Source organism: Nyctibius grandis, chromosome 3 (genome assembly GCF_013368605.1).
Source record: "Nyctibius grandis isolate bNycGra1 chromosome 3, bNycGra1.pri, whole genome shotgun sequence".
NCBI lineage: Eukaryota > Metazoa > Chordata > Aves > Nyctibiiformes > Nyctibiidae > Nyctibius > Nyctibius grandis.
The window spans coordinates 97,044,018-97,061,235 of NC_090660.1; the positions used below are offsets into that span (position 1 = coordinate 97,044,018).

Sequence of the window (17,218 nt, forward strand, 5' to 3'; positions counted from 1 at the left end):
CTTCCAGGTTGTAGCAGTCTCCTCACTGACAATGTTTTGCCTTAGTGATACCATAGAGTATGAAAGCCTACATCTTAGCTTTAGGGAAATACGGAAGATTGAGTTTATTCTGTAGTTTAAACACTGGATTGATACAAAGATATTGTAGAGCCACAACTGAATTATGACTTTGTTTTTTTTTTTTACTTGCACTTAGATTCTGCTGCTATTCACAATATCTGTAGTTACTCTGCTCGGTAATACTGTACAAGACTTACTTGTACAGCATTAACCCAGCTAAGCAATAGGTATAGTCAAGGTCATCTTTGCTAACACGCTCCAGAAGTACTCGATTTGCCAAGCATAGACCAAAAAAACCAGGGCTGGTCACTGTTCTGAACTTGTTAGTTATGAAACATCTCTAAATGGCAAGGAGACACTTCTGGGTGGCAGACTGGGCTGGAGGATTGTTAAATATTTCCAGAGCCCTTGACATAATAATTTGTTTTGTCATCCTTCTATGTATGTTGAGATTTTACCCAACCGAGAGAGGCCTGTTCAATGTTTTAGTCTTTTGCAATAATCAACGTAAGTAGACAAAGAATTATCACTTACTAGCTTCCTCATGCCTAAACAAAAACCAGTACTGCTACATACTATGACTTTGATCAAACTATGACCAAATACTCAGGAAGAAACCAGGTGGTTTAACGTGTGCTGAGGAGCTGGGATGCTCAGCTGAGTAAACAAGACAGTTGGCTCCAGAGGGACTTGTTCCTGAACTCTGCTGCTCTGCTGGAATTCAACAGGGAAGGAGTTCCTGAGTTATGGGGCTGAGTTTCTAGCCAGACAGCAAGAGCAGAAGCACCTCTGCTATTCCCTGCTCTGCAGTGTGACATAGACTGATTGTTCTGCAGCAGCACAATATAAATAAGTTGCATTTTTTAACTCGGAAATGTTGATATGCAAGAGAACAGTCCTGAATCAAAAGGATGTTTAATGATCTTTTCTGGTTTAATGCAGAAGCAGGCTCCTGGTATAAGGAATGCCACCAACAGAGTTCCCTTTCACCTTCAAGGACAGCATCAGCAAAAGCCGACATTATTAGGGAGAGATCCAGAGAGGCTGAGGAGGGTTCTTCTGTGGCCATTGCTGAACCTCCTTTCCACACTCACTTAAGAGTTTATCTAGACCCGAAATGGGACAATGCAGCAAAAGAAGAAAATGGACAGGAAAGCGCAACTTTTCAGACACCGGAAGAATTCATGCCAGCTTATACTCAATTTGTAATGAAGGAACCCATTTCAGAACTGACCCACCAGCCAGCTGCTGACATTAAGAGTGATGTGGATTTCCACAAACAGTCTGAAGTGTTTATACATGAGTTGGCAAATAATGAATCTGCCCATGCTACTGCAGAGTCACTCTTTTCCCAAAGTTCTTCTCCGTTTACTTTCTTGGACTCCAAGGGAGACGTAACAGAACGAGATACTGAAGAAGTAATCTCAAGAACAAGTTCTGAAAGTGACGAGGCAGAGAGTAGAGCTGCCTGGTGTATTAGTCACAGGACTTATGACATTGGCAACAGGCATGAGTTTGAAAGATTCAAGAAGTTCATTAAAGGAACACTTGGGGAGAGGTACTGGTGGCTCTGGATGGATATTGAAAGACTAAAGGCTCTTAAGGACACTACAAGGCAGCAAAGGTACTTCCCATTATTTAACAGTTGTACCCATTGTTTTAATACCCAGCTAGATCAATGCAGGTTTTGAGTTTTCAGAATATATTGTAATGTTTGAATAGAACAGACATAATTAAAGTAATCATGAGTGTCCTGACACGGTAAGTCAGGAATGACTTTGCTGAAGCTGATAAAACTCTTTTTGCAGAGTCATGTTTGCAAAGCTTACATGAAGTCAGAATCATCATAGTATTAAGGCTTTGTTAGAAAGACATTTGGAAAACAGATGGCAACAGAAATTAAAAAAAGAATAAAAGTATTGAAATTCACAAGTAGGGCATTCAGTATGACAAACTGCTTTAGTGAAAGGCTCTGCTGGATTCAGATTGTCTATTCTAAGGCACTGTACATTTTATTTTATATGCAACCTGTCTCTAATTTGCAGAAAAATTGTTTTGGCTTCTGCCACTTGCAATTAAAAACATGTTGCATGACAGCAGTTTAACCAGTAGGATGAACTGTACTTGGTTCTGTATAGCATCTGATACATGCTTATGTGACTATTTGTGTTGACTCGAGGCAAATCAATAAGATGAAAAAACTCTATCTGCTGAGCAGTGGAGACTATTTCCTCAGTTCGGAAGTGTTACTCAGACTCGATCTACTGCATGGAGATCAGTGGAATATAAACCATTTAAGACGGATTCAGCCTGAAGTAGTGAAACCTCTACTTCTTTACTGGTATGAAAAAATGAACATGAACTAAGATTCTATTGTTTAACAAATTTCCCTTTTCTTTGATAAGCCCATTAGGTTTATTTCATCTCACTTATCCCATTGCAATTATGGGAAGCAATGTCATCATAAATACTAGCAGATATTGCCTCTTTATTTTTAGTTGAGCCTAAACTACACTGCAATCTGCTGAGAAGCCAGGTAGATCTGCCTTACTGAGACCTTGTTATTTTACAGCCAGAGCATCTGAGGTACTTTGTGTGTAGCTGCCTTGGATACCATTCAACTAAACTTTAGGCTGCAGGGTAGAGAAACTCCTCCAGCTATAGAAGGTTAATTCTGTCTTAACCTATTCCCCATATTGGCGCTCTCAAGTTTCTGAGGATGCTCTGTGTATACATCCATGTGGAATTTGACCCTGAGACTTTACTGTTCAATGTCTGTCATACAAAATGCCTTTTACATATTGACAGCTTAAGCAAGGATACAAATTCTAACCTGTTTCCAAAACATAAGCTAAATTTTTGAAGGTCTTCTCTCCTCCCCAAGTGGGATTAAGAAATTGCAGGCATAAACAAATACCTGCAACTGTGAACTTTGCTGTGGAGCTTCATGAGAGTTATGGTCTATGTCCTGTGACCTACAATCCTTTCCTATTCTTTGTTGTAGGATAGATGGGGCATATCCTACTGCAGACTCATACAAAGGCAACTATATAATGGTGCAGAATTTGCAACCTAAGTTTATTTATGTGTAGTTTGGTTGTAGATTTGGAAGAGTGCAATGTCTAAACAGATTTTTAATACTAACTGATTTTTAATTCTAGGTGCATGTAGCACCATATCTTGATACAGTAAACAACATCATGGACAAAAAACAAAGGCCAATTATCCCAGTATTTAATGTTTTGGGAAAGTTCTGCTTATTAGGGTTTTTTTTCCCTAGGGGTCCCAGATTTTGCGTCACTCATTCAACAGCAATAGAAACCGCCAGTGCAAAACTGAAGCTCTGGCACACATGCCAAGAGAGACCAAGAGTGGACATTGATCCTTTTCCACAAATGGTATCATTGCTGCCATTGACACCTAAGTCTTGCACACCTAGGATACCACCTTCTCTTCTGCAGGTAGGTAGGATCACAACACTGAATAACGAAGCCTTGTCCCATCAAAAATAATGATAAAACTCCTTGAATTCAATGGGACAAGAATATGGTACTTGGTCGGCAGGAAGTCAAGATTTATCAAGATTGTCTGTTGCAGATGGTTATGTGTAGAAGTGCAGCAAAATTTTACTATACTTTATGCAACAAATTGCTATAAATTGAGTCAAATTACCTTCTCAGTTACATCCTGGCTATTTCATAAGTCTTTTGGATAGACATTTTACCTCGAAATTCTCAGAACTGCAAGATGAAGGATCTAGCAGTGCAGATTCTGCCTTCAACCAGCCTTATCTTAATCCAGAGTAATTCTTACAACTTCACTGCAGTTACCCTGAATCTACTCCTCATGTTTGTAAAAAGGGCAGAGTTCTGCTCATTTGCTATCACCACAGTCCTTTAATCAGCTACACGTGAATTTTGCTTTCTACTGAGGGCCACGAGCCACACAACATAGATCTGTCCTTTTCACAGCATGTAGCTTGCAGGTGGCCAATTCAGTTTTGTCTTTGTTCTTCCTTGAAAGCCTGAATTTGAGAGGTGATTGCAATGAAAGCTGCAGGTTTTCAACAACACGGTGCTAAGCATCAGGACAGAAGGTACTTGGAGAACATGAATTGAGACTGTGGTTCCAGCATCAAGAACTGGATGGGCTATGCCACAGAGCTGTTCACAAACACCTCTGTTACTTTGAGTTGGATAGTTTTAGATTACAATTATATTTTTTAAAAAGCTAACTCATGGAGATAATGGAGGAAAAACATTGGGACAGATTTCCTGTTCAGAAGAAGCTGGGTTCAGGAGCCAGATTCCTGCTGGGCACAGCAGGAATGGGAGCCAGAAGCAGCTGCCTCTTACAGAGATCAGTTCTGGCTTCGCAAGGTGTGCTAATGACTCAGGACTAGCTGTAGGTCAGGCAGACAGGATCCTAACTCTGCAGGTTTTCCAGCCCCTGTTGAGTTCAGTACTTGAAGAAAACTATGACCTGGCACCCATGAACCTCACAGAATCAGCTGATGGACCATTTCTTGCTGCCTTTTTTTTTTTCCCCTGTGAGAAATCTGGACTTCTGAATCTTCCAGCTCCACTGTGCTTGCAAGAGCTTAGGAAGAGCAGCAATTCTGGGTGAATTTCTGTGGACACTTTGAATGCAACTGGCATCTCCAAAAAGTCGTAGCATGATTTTGTTCAGAATAAGTTAGTGATGGTGTGGCAGAATGCTCCCTTTCTCTCTTACTCTGAGTGGCTGTATCTGCCTTACAGTCCTGGTTTATAGTAAACTAGTTAAGGTAATCTTAGTAAAGATTCACAAAACATGTTCACATGCTCTTCACCTGACATCCTTTGTAATTCTATACAAAGTGCATGTAACATTTCTACCTGTTAAAAATGTAATTTTTAAGGTAGAGTGGTTATTAAGGTGTTCTGAAAAATCTTGCAAGATATTCAGAAAAGCTTTTTGCAATTTGCAGTTTTACATATTGTGATTGACAAGGCAAAATGGTCCTGAAAACCCTTGAATGTATTTGAGCAGTTAATGAGAACATGTTAAGAAAACACAAAGGTGGAAAAATAATTGGAATTGCCTTATTTTTGTTATGTCTTTTAGAAAAGTAGAACAAGCTCACCAACAACTTCATTAAAACTAGCTACACCAAATTCCTCTTTGAAGAGATTGTTAAGATTATCACCTACCCTGCCATCAAGTCAGAGTCCCCAAAGGGATGCCATTTCTAGCAGTAGAAAGTGGTAAGTAAAAAAGTCCCTTGTACACCTTTCTGCACAACAGTATACCTCAAATGTTTATGAAAGGCTTTTAGATCCTAATGTTTTCATGAATACTTTAATATAATAATCTGCTTAGTGAAGCACAGTTACGTTGCAGATTGCATGCATGGAGAATTCCTCCCTTGCTGATTAGTTTCTCATTTGCTTGTGCCACAACACAAAAAGGTTATTTCTCCAAACACAGGTGTTTTACCCTCTCTTGTATAATCGTTGATATTGTCTACATACATTTCTGTTGTTTTAACCTGTCTCAAGCACTTGCCCTCAAAGATATGCTGTGTCAGTGATTTCCACAGGGCCACGTGAAAAATTATTCTTCTACATATTTTACATTTATTATGTAAATGTAAATTTGAACTCCATGTGCTTTTTCCTCTACTATTCACTATGTCATTCTACCTCTGTCATGCCCCTTCTTAGCTGTTTATTTTATAAGCAGTCCTAGTTTTTTCTTAAATAGATATTGAAAATCTTGTTTGTTTGTGGATTCAGGCCAAAGTCAGTGAGCAGAGACATGATTCATTGCTTGGCTTTGGATGACACCAAAGACTCAAAATACCAGGGTCATAGAAAGTACACCTATGCTGAGCTGCTCCCGGTAAGCAGTGCTCAAAAATTTTAGTTGTCTTGAATTATGGGTTAAAGCACTTTATTCTGTAGTATGAAAGGAGAGGTAGTCAGTGATGGGGAGAAATTGGTTTGGTTATGTGAATGTCAATGTTGTATGCAGAGGTATAATTAGAATGTCAGCATTTTCTGTGTGGTATCTGTCACATATTTGATAGGAAATCATGGCACATACAGAGGTTTATTTTCACTAGAAAGTGTTGATCTTCTCCATGGTGACCATGTGTTCAGTAGGCTATTATGGAAAACTTGCTGGACAAATGCTTCAGTGGAATCGTTGCCTAGGAAAGTATACCAGACTTGCAGTGAAAACTGAATCTGCCCTAGAAAGTCATTAAAATAGCAAAATTCATAGGAGGAAAATGCTTCACTTGTACAATTCCTCTTTATTGCTTGTGTACTTCATTCTTTTCTTTGTTGAATTATTGCCTGCTAAGCAGGCCCTCAATCCAGCAAACCTCAGGAGGGACAGGCTGCGCAGAAGAGCCTTTTCTCAGTAACTGTTAAAATGCTGACAAATCGAACATGTGAGATGTCAAGATTTGGCAATTTAAAATATATCTGAAATTTTTCACGTGTGTGGAATGGTCTTGAAACAGCCTGCTGCTTCATGGAGGTATTGATGCCCATGGCCTCATAACTAAAAAAAAAAAATATTATGAAATCTGGGCCTGTTTACATATACATGGAGTTTGGTGATCACTTGAGCACGTGATTGTTTGTTTTTCACATCAAAATCATACTTTATTACTTCACTACAATCATTTTATTTCTTTGTTAATTTTGACAGAAGAAAAGACTCGCCTTTGCAATTAGGGGACATTTGCAGTTAGGAATTTATATTAAGGAAATGTTCACACCATGAACTATTAGTTTTCCTACACCTTCATCGTGCAGAGTTTCCCTCTGGCTGAGGGAGGAAAATACTATCCATTTGCAGTTAGAGGGCTAGACTGGAACCTACAGTCAGGACCCCACAATTTGCCATCACAAATACGATGCAAAGGGGAATGCAGGGATCCATAGTTTAACTTTGTACTGGGGAGTGGGATCTTCCTGCTCTGCTTCAGAAGTCTGGCTTCCTCCTGCACTTCTCCATCCCTGTTACTCTTTGGAAAGAAGCTGGTTGTCAGCCACAACACTCATCTGCTCCCACTTCTGCTATCAGAGATGGCAAGTCAGCCAAAGTTTCTCTCTTGCGATCATCAGAAGATAATTTACTAGTTTGTACTCTCCTCTGGTTTCTCTGCGAGCATTGTCAAAATGAGCGTACTCTTCCTCAAATTCTCCAGGAGGGAGCCACAGTAAAGGGCATGGATTTCCTCTCTCTTAAAATGCTCATGATTTTGATTGATGTCAGTGGTGTAACCCCAGGAGACATATCTTTTGTTCCATGATAGTTAATCGTTTTGAGGCTTGACCAAATAACCACTTGTTAACTTCTGTTGGTTCAAAACACAATAGCCTGAGCTGAGGCAACTGTTGACAGCTAAGTGATATGGTTTAGTGTCATTGGAATTCCCTGGATTCAAAGCTAAAGAGTTAATGACAGAATTAAGGCCAGGTTTGTTTTCCTGTTTCAAGTATTGAGGAATCACCTAAGGGATGCTATGGTCATTTTGCCACTCTACATGCATTCAGTCATCAGACTTACTCCATTGGATGTGAATATTTAGAGGGAAAATGGTATGGAGAGCTATGATCAATTGCATATGTAGTAGAAAATGGAGTATAGTTTCTTGGGGTGAAGATACCAATTGAACACACTGCATGGCCCTCCATTGCAATGTACTGACATTTGAAAATAATGAAAGCCTGTTATTCCTTGCTGTATAATTATATTTTATTTGTCCAGGGGAAAAGTGCTGCTGGCAGTGTTGTCTTAGGGGGATCAAGAATGGAAAGCATGCTGCAGTCTCTTTATTTGGAGAACAGAGCAGGCTACTACTTCACACACTTCTGTGAGAAGTCAGGGAATAAGGTATGAGCATTTTCCTACCCTGTGATAATTTAGTCCACAATTGACTGAATGCCAAGTTATAGAGGGCAGCCAGACTGAAAAAAAATTAGGAAAGAAAGATTGATGACTGGATGAATTATTACTTGTGAGACTCCAATCCCTCAACAACAATAAACTGTTCATGTGTATATTCAAACTAATGACAGGTCTTGACCAAGCTGTCAGATCCTAACTGTCTCAAACCTATTGGAAATCTGATTGTACCATCAGGGATAAAAAAAGACTAATCATTTTTAAAAACTAGCCTTTAACTTGGCAGAAAAAATGAGGTCTTAACCCACAAAAACATTTTTTAAAAAGACGGAAAATCTGCTATGCTATTACTCATTATAATCTGCCTCCTTCTTACTTGTTGGGTTAGTGATGTCCAAAATCTCCAATGTTTTAAAAACGTCCTTCTGCTTCCACGAAGCTTCTTGGATTTCTGAGAAACATAACACTATTTCTTCTCTGCAGTCAGCAGATCCATCATTCATTGCTGCGTGTAAATTGAGGATTGGTTGGAACAAGTTATGAATCTGAGTCAGTGCTTAGTGGCTTTGCAGAAAAATTGAGTCTTTAGGGGAGATTTGAATGCAATCAAGATGGACATCTGTTTCACCGCTGGCACAACCTAGAATCCAGCAGCAGTAGCTAGAAACGCCTTTGGCTACCAGAAGGCAAGAGCCAATGTTTCCAAAGCTGAATACCTTCAGCTAAAAATGTTAAATGTGTATAGATAGAAATCTAAATAAAAGTAACTTATTTTTTCATCAGAGATAGGCATCCACCCACACGTCCTCTAGCCTTTGCAGGTGCCAGACTCCTTTGAAAATTATTTCCTTATGGTTTTGTCTACAGCTGTGGAGCCTATTTCACTCACATGCCAGGTCCAGTGGGCTACAGTTTGTGGAGCAAAGTTCCCTGCCCCTAGCTTTTTGGAACACTTCCTTTATTATCCAGTGATGGGGGTTTCAGGGTATTTTAAAGATCCAAACCCCATAAGCACATAATTAAAACAGAGGACTTGGGGAAAGAACTAGACCTCTTTTTCTGAAAGATCTTTTGATATTTGTTTGAATTAATGAAATCAGGCCAAGACTCTGTGCCTCAGAAACGCCTGTAATAAAAATGTAATGATAGTCACAGTAACATACGTCAAGTACACAGTATTTAATTGTTTTGGTTATTGCTGCAAAATGCTATTTCACCATGGCACGAATTCTGAATGTCCATTATCAGCATTTCTTCTTTAGTGCTGGCTTTATGCCACTGAAATGTGGTTACTCTTCAAATGTTAACTGCAATGTTAACAATTTTAATGGCCAATTATGCATAAAGGATACAATAAAAGATATACTATCACAGTGACGATGCCATTAAATATGTTCTCCTTCTGCCAGTATGCAATAGAAGATTAAATCCATCTTAAATTGAGCTTGATTTATGATGACCCCAAGGAGCTAAGTAATTACTTGCATTGGAAAGTCAACCTTTTATAAAGCTGTGATATTTGGGTAGCAATAACTTACGATATTTTTCATCTCTAGTTGTGGAAGAACAGTGCGTACTTTTGGTTTGACCTACAGGCTTATCATCAGCTTTTCTACCAAGAAACTCTTCATCCTTTTAAAATACGCAAGCAAGCTCAAGTAAGTTGTAAATAATATGTTTTCCTTTCACAAATACATTTGTTCATTCCCTTCACAAATACATATATTCAGTACAAAGACTGAAAAGAAGATAGAAAGTAGAAAAGTTTCCAAATCTTAACAACCCACACCAAAGTAAATCTGGGTTGTGGACAATAAAATAAGTTCTTTGGATTGTTTCCATGGAATTTCTTGATTTAAATGTTAAACATGCATAGTTTGATTTCTGGGCTCTGCTGCCTGTTCCCGGTTTTATCTATTACACTCAGTTTACCTAATCTCCCCTTTGATACTCTGTGTCATATTTGGAAACTGTCTGCTTAGTGTTAACATCAGAGATAATATTTTTTCTAAATCATCTAATTGTGCGGTACCTTTCCTTCTATCTCCTGTGTGGGTTAGAATTGCAGGTCTCACAGTCCAGACCTCAGACAATGACCTTAGTCATGAAAATGGATCTTTCGGTTGCCAGTCCTGTTTTTCTTTTTCTGATTGTCAGGGCATCATTATGCTCTTCTCACGGTTCTCATCCTCCTCATTTGATCTTTAGACCCTCATTTACTGTCAAGCAGAACTGATATTTCCTATAAATGAGCATTCTTAATTGAGCATGCACTTTAAGTCAGGGAATAAAACAAAAGCAAAGTCGTTCACCACATGGGTGCTGATAGCTGTCACCGCCTGCAGAATAGTCCGATACTGCCAGGGAAGGAGGCTGCAGCAATGTGATATCATTAGGAGGACTCCAAGCAACCCTTAAAATCACTTTGTGAAACTTTGGTCTGTTTTTCCTCTGCAAACCTTCTGTAGGAGTAAATTCTATCTGCATATTTCAATATATGCTGTAATAGAGCAAAGCTACTTCACATGTTGTCGGAACAAATATCCATAGAGAGCAGTAGAGAATAATCTCTTTGTATGGCTTATGTTACTGAGCATCTGGACTTCCTTGAATTTGTCTTCTTTTCCTACTTGGAGATTTTACTGGGGCATATGACAGAATTTTGCATATTTGTCCAGAATTCTCACCTGAATCAGTATTATTTGTACAGAAACTCCAAGCAGAGACCAAGGCACAGATTCCTTCCTCTCTCCTGTCACACACTAGCTAACTTGAACTGCTACCGTATTTAGTTGTTTTCCCCCCCCAGCTCTACTTACGGCCCAAGGCTGAGGGCAACTGACTGTACCCCTAAGACTGACTGTCTCTCATGTCTGCCCAGGCCTGTGTGTGGCTAGGGACCCTGCTCACAACAGGCGTGCAAGTTAACCATATCTAGACTGTGTCTCTGTTTTCCTATATATTTTGTTGCAGGACAAATCTGAGGTTATGGTCCATGATGGTTTTCAATTTGGTTTCATTTCACACCAGCTTACATTCTTTCTGCAGTGGTTACACGGATGAAAATTAAGGCCCAGGTCTTTTTAACTTATCTTATTTCCAGTGCTGGCCTGGTGGTGACAGCAGAACATCGTACAATCACTGTTACCAGGCAATTGCAAAGAGCTACATACACATAGCCATTAAAGTAAATACATCAAAACGAAATATGTGAAACTGTTCCATTAGCATAACTAACAGCTGAAATGTAACATAACAAATCAACACATGTGCTGCAACATTTGGTATCATTCTCAAGCTTGCCTTTTAAGGCTGCACAAAAATTATTCTTGTTTTCATTGGAACATGGTAAAGAGTCAAGCTGCATCCAATCTACAGGGTCTGCTTATGGAAGAGATGCCTTCCCAAATTCTGTGCTCACCTTTGGCACAATACGATAGTCATTCCAAATACTCCTAAGAGACTGTGGATCGGATTCGCACAACACATCATCATATATATTTTACTATTTATTACAGAAAGGGACATCCAGAGTATTCTGTATATGTTCTGCCTGCTTCCTGTTAGAAACAAGAGCAAACCTGGATTGCTGTGTATCTGCTTCTCGTTTCATTTTTTGGGCATTTTTATCTCAGCTTTATGATAGAGTAAGAAAATGCATTCCAAGGTGTATATTCATTCATCCAGGGAAAGAAGCTACAGTGCAAATGAAATCTGATGGATAAGAAAAACTATGAGTACCAGTAGTCATCCACGAATATATATAGGTATTCACTATGAACATATACACAAGAATGAAAAATAAATTAGGAAAGAAAAGCAATAAACACATATTATAGTTTTTGATTAAAAAATAGTTATTTAGAGTTAGAAAACTTAATACAGTTATGGGAAGTACAATATTTTAACACTAGAGTCAATTTAGATAAAGGGAGTTGTCGTTACTGTGAACTTTTAGGGTCAGACATAAGATTCGTGTTAGTGGAAAGAGATGATGGGGGTTAAGGCAGTTCAGCCTTTCCATTTAAGACCAGCCAGGCCATTGTATTCTTCCATCATATGATTCTGTCAAGCAGCTGCACAAGCCCCTTGTTTAGATCAGAGCAGTATCTGTGCCTTTGGGCAGCAATACAAAGCACTTGGACTTTTTCATGTTTCTTGCTTCACTCTAGTCACTCTGAGATTGTTTACCAAAGCTGCCTCATCTGGGGATGAATTCACACCAAAACCTAAGGCCTGAACAATCCCTGATTTGGAAAGTCATAAATGAGGCCAAAGTCTTAATCTGAATTTCCTAAGCATTTTGTATCTTCAGATTTGTGCCATTATAAGAAATTTCAAGATGCAAACTCTGACCAAATTTCCAGACGGGGTTTTGGGTTCAATCCATCACTTATTCTAATATATTTACAGGAAAATGTACAGCTGGCAGGTAGGAAAATTCTTTGTGTTTTACAAAAGGAATAAAACATTGAATAAATGAAGTACGATGTGCACTTGATGTCACATGCTTAAGATTTCACAGAATCACAGAATCACAGAATCAACCAGGTTGGAAGAGACCTCAGCGATCATCAAGTCCAACCGTTGCCCTGACACCACCATGTCAACTAGACCATGGCACTAAGTGCCATGTCCAGTCTTTTCTTAAACACATCCAGAGGTGGTGACTCCACCACCTCCCTGGGCAGCCCATTCCAATGTCTAATAACCCTTTCTGAAAAGAAATTCTTCCTAATGTCCAACCTGAACCTCCCCTGGCGAAGCTTGAGGCTGTGTCCTCTTGTCCTATCGCTAGTTGCCAGGGAGAAGAGGCCAACTCCCGCTTCACTACAACCTCCCTTCAGGTAGTTGTAGACTGCAATAAGGTCACCTCGGAGCCTCCTCTTCTCCAGGCTAAACAACCCCAGCTCCCTCAGCCGTTCCTCGTAGGTCATACCCTCCAGACCCTTCACCAGCTTGGTCGCCCTCCTCTGGACTCGCTCCAACACCTCATCTTTCTTGAAGTATGGGGCCCAGAGCTGGACACAGGATTCAAGGTGCGGCCTCACTAGTGCCGAGTACAGAGGGGCGATCACTTCCCTAGACCGGCTGGCTACACTATTCCTAATAGAGGCCAGGATGCCATTGGCCTTCTTGGCCACCTGGGCACACTGCTGGCTCATGTTTAGCCGGCTGTCGATCAGCACCCCCAGGTCTCTTTCCGCCGGGCCGCTTTCTAACCACTCCTCCCCCAGCCTGTAGCACTGCATGGGGTTGTTGTGGCCAAAGTGTAAGACCCGGCATTTCTGTGTGAATTTGATAACATTTAAGTTCAATAAATGTATTTTTTTCCTGTTGATCATTTAGGAGATAGGCCAATACAACAGTTTCACTATTCCACTGAGATTAAGAAAACCACAAGACTTCCATGACACAGGAGTCAAAAAAGGCTATGAATATTCCTTTTTACAGGATACGATGTATTTCCCCCTATATCTTGCTATCTTCATTGTCCAATGTTGAAGGCTGTAAACACAGACACTTCTCTTTTTTTGGCATGTCTAGAACTCCTCTCAGTTGGTTTTCCTGCCCTCCTTGCATTCAAATCAGTGCAAATCTACAGATGCGCCTGAACCCTCAGCAAGGAATACAGGGATGAAAGCTCCTTCTCATTTCTCCCCTATCTGCAAGTGCCTGCATTCACTTTGTCACTTTCTGATGCTATCTTTTTACTTGGTGAGTCAAATCCCATAGCAATGGATTCTTACAAGAATTTAAACAAAAAGATGCCATCACACCAAATCCTCTGACACTGTAAAACTGCATCCTTCAAAAGTGAAGAGACCATCCTGATTACAGCACTGAGGGTCTGGTCCTTTGGAAAAGTGCACTCCTATAGCTAGTTTAACCACCTCTAAATTTCTGCTTCACCTGTATTACCAGCCATAACTACTGTTTCTGGGGGGAAAAAAAAGTCTGTCTTTACTATGCTCTAGTTTTGCGTGTGAAATTATACTGGACTGGAGGCAGTTCTACAGGTAAGGCAGCCTGCAAAGGCAGTCCCTAATATGGCAATATATTACGACAGTGTTTATGTGAGCAGATTGTCAATAGTTTTTGGCCAAAGCTTCCTTAGTCTGGGCAATTTCTGACTCTGTAGGCTGATATTTTTTGTCAGCTCTAAACAAGAGTAGCAAATGTACTCAAGTTAACCCATTTCATACAAAATCATGGGAGAAAGAATAGTTCTGCCCAAGAAAGTTGTGGAGTGTTTGTTTTGATTTTATTCTTAAAACTATGCTAAAAATGACCAGCCATTTAAGGAACCAGGTTAAGTGTGTGTTAAAATATTGAGAACATCTTTTGGACCCTTTTCACCAATTTACACATCCCTTGTGTGTGGTTTTATGAGTCATAACAGGTGGAGCAATGTATCCCTAATGACAAATAAACTGGTTAACCCCTTTTTAAAAAGTCTATTTTTAAAGATACCACATCTTTATAGCATTGGACTGGTCCCTTCTAATTTGGCTATTTTATACATTAAATGTTTTGGATAAGACTAGAATACGATGTAACTGAAACTTTACTAGTGTACGGTTCTTCAAAGTAACTTCCAACTTCTGAAATCACAATGGATCTAACTAATGCTCTCTGTTAAATTTAAATTTATTTGGGGATTTGGTGAGAAGGGAATAATTTAGGATATATGCAATCTTGTTCTTCCTGTGGATTTCCTCATTCTTTGACCTTACCCTTACACCTGGGGGTCTTTATTGCACCGATAACATGGGCCACAATAGTCACAACCCGTCTTTGTTTTCAGTGCTTAGATTTACGTAGAAAGGGGGTGGAATCCTGCACAGCCAGTAACTATAGTAATCGTAACAAGTTCTAACTGGGGGATGGATGTCAGCCATTGGAGCCCTGTATTCCTCAATGACCTGATATCAGGAGAGTCTGAAGGGTCTGTTCAAATTGTTAATGTCCAAAACAATGGGGATGTAGTCTGGTACTGTTGCTGTTTGAAAGAGAGAGTCTAATAAGTCAGAATTTCATTTAAAACAAACAGAAACATAATTATTTAATGTACTCAAACATTCTCCCACTGTGCCTGAAATCTACAGACAACAGTGTTTTATTACGGCTTGAACACAGAGAAAATGTATTATTTTCTTCTTTTCTGCTGCTTTGTACATCTGCTAGTTACAGCTGGATTTAAGCAACATAAGGAAAATGAGAACTATCAGAAACCTGCATTCTTCATTGTCAAACCTGTGTAATAATAAATAGTGAAGATGGGCTCCCCAGTGCTATCCTAGAGAGAAATTCAGATTTATGATACTAATCTGATCCCCTGACCATATGTTCGAAAACTAGTTAGACTTTGACAATATGAAGAAGCGAAAACATTTATAAGTATATGAAATCTGTTACAGCAACATCTTTTTTTCACTTGAGTTCCTAGCTGCAGTCAGAATCATGATGTATTAGAAAGATATTCTGGAACATCTTCTTCCAAGATATTCCTGGAAAAAAGTGTTTTTCTCTGAGTTTTCAATGTTCTTTTTCATAGCAATTTATGAAACATTTAAAAAACAGTAATTTGATGTAGGGGTCTATTTGGAAAAAAAATCCTTTGAAGTAAATAAAAAAATGACTCTATGCTTCAAGAATGAGCTACTAGTGAGAAGGAAACATTCTCCAGGTTCAGCTTTCTTCTGTTTGTACCTGTTGAATGGCAAACTCTGTGCTTCATAAAAAAGCATATTGGAATCCTTTCTTTGGTAAGGATTTAGACGTCAGTTGTGCAGTGGTATCTCCTATTACGGATCCTGTACTGTGAGAGAGTCTCACCAATGTCAAAGAACTGTGGAAGAGAATCTCCACACAGAATGAAATCTTACAATTTTTCGTTAATTTTAACCTTAAATTTACAATTTCCCTTCTATCCAGAAGTAAGACTCCTTCACAAGTTGGCCTAGCACATATTCTGCAAAGCAACAATGCGACTTCACAAAGAGTGCAGTTGCTGTAACGCTTGTGGTTATCTGAATGTAACTAAGAATCAGCCAGATATGTCCAAGCAAAAATTCCATTAAGCATTATTTTGTGATCTAACCATTTTAAGAAGCAGGAGTAAAAATGGCAAGGAGGCCATTTACGGTAGTAACTGAATTTTGGACAGAATAGTAATATTGGCAAAAACAAGGGAGGTGTAATTAGATATATGTTCAGAATATACAGCAGGGCAGTGGGGGACAAATATGCATTAATTCTCTCCTTCACCGGACCGTGACCATTGGAATGGATGATGGCTAAGAAAGTTTTCTTCTGTTTTATTGTAGTTCCTTTATGCAACTTACATTGCTCCATCTGCCAGTATGGACATTGGACTTCATCAGAGTAAGAAAAACATGATTTATCAGAAAATTGACCCAGCTTTTGAGGATCTTTTTGACCCAGCAGAAGAATATATCCTCTCTGTTCTGCTAGAACCGTGGATGAAGATGGTGGAAGCAGACAAATATGCTTATGGAAAGGTAACTGATGTGGATGACACCGTGAAAAATTCTTATGTCAGAGAAAAATATCACAAGAGCCTTCATATGCAACCCTGTTACATTTATAGTCAGGAAGGGAGAAGTATTATGGGATGTTTTGCTCGCTTGCTCCTTTCTACGCTGATGTGTGGAGTAGCGTGAACTTCCTGTGGAGAGCAGACTTCTCATCCGAAAGGAAGGTGCAGTCTTCACAGACCCCTTGGTCTGTGAATTAGGAGGAATGCAGGTTGCTATGGCAAAATTTCTCTTTGCACTCAGGAAGTGTCATGTTTCTGCAATCTTGCCATTGATCAAAAGTAATTTTCTTACGATGGATTGCCCACAAGCCTTCTATGTTTTTAATGATAAGCACAAAATAAGCTGTGTTTCTAGAGTGCCAGTACAGTGATGCTAGGTCCACATTAATTGTACAGAGTATTTTTTGGTGTTTAGAATTGAAGTGCAGCTACTGCTTAGCATAAGAGGAAATGTGATATGGTGATCCAGCTGTATTTGCTGCCCCAAACACTTTTTAGATGGCTGCCCTGCTGTGTAAGGGCTAACTGTGCCCTGCAGGCTTCCTGAAGTAGGTGGCTCAGTGGTGTACTCGGTTCTAATCTCAGAAAACCTCTGAAGGCTTGAATTGAGCAGGCTCATGCAGGTCAGAGGCGATGGCTGCAATCCTGACTCTGCTTTTGACAAATAAGAACAAGAAATGGTGAAGGCAG

At 39.5% G+C, this 17,218-nt stretch overlaps 1 protein-coding gene across 1 annotated transcript in view; it reads left to right on the top strand.

The window, feature by feature from the left end:
- RGS22 (regulator of G protein signaling 22) overlaps positions 1-17,218 on the top strand; it is a 64,622-nt gene that overhangs the window by 22,837 nt on the left and 24,567 nt on the right. Inside the window, exons 8-15 of the mRNA XM_068396912.1 lie at positions 1,003-1,684; positions 2,240-2,401; positions 3,341-3,521; positions 5,167-5,306; positions 5,838-5,943; positions 7,828-7,953; positions 9,522-9,623; positions 16,296-16,490. Of these exons, the coding sequence (XP_068253013.1) occupies positions 1,003-1,684; positions 2,240-2,401; positions 3,341-3,521; positions 5,167-5,306; positions 5,838-5,943; positions 7,828-7,953; positions 9,522-9,623; positions 16,296-16,490 (1,694 nt within the window). The remainder of the gene's footprint in view (positions 1-1,002; positions 1,685-2,239; positions 2,402-3,340; positions 3,522-5,166; positions 5,307-5,837; positions 5,944-7,827; positions 7,954-9,521; positions 9,624-16,295; positions 16,491-17,218) is intronic.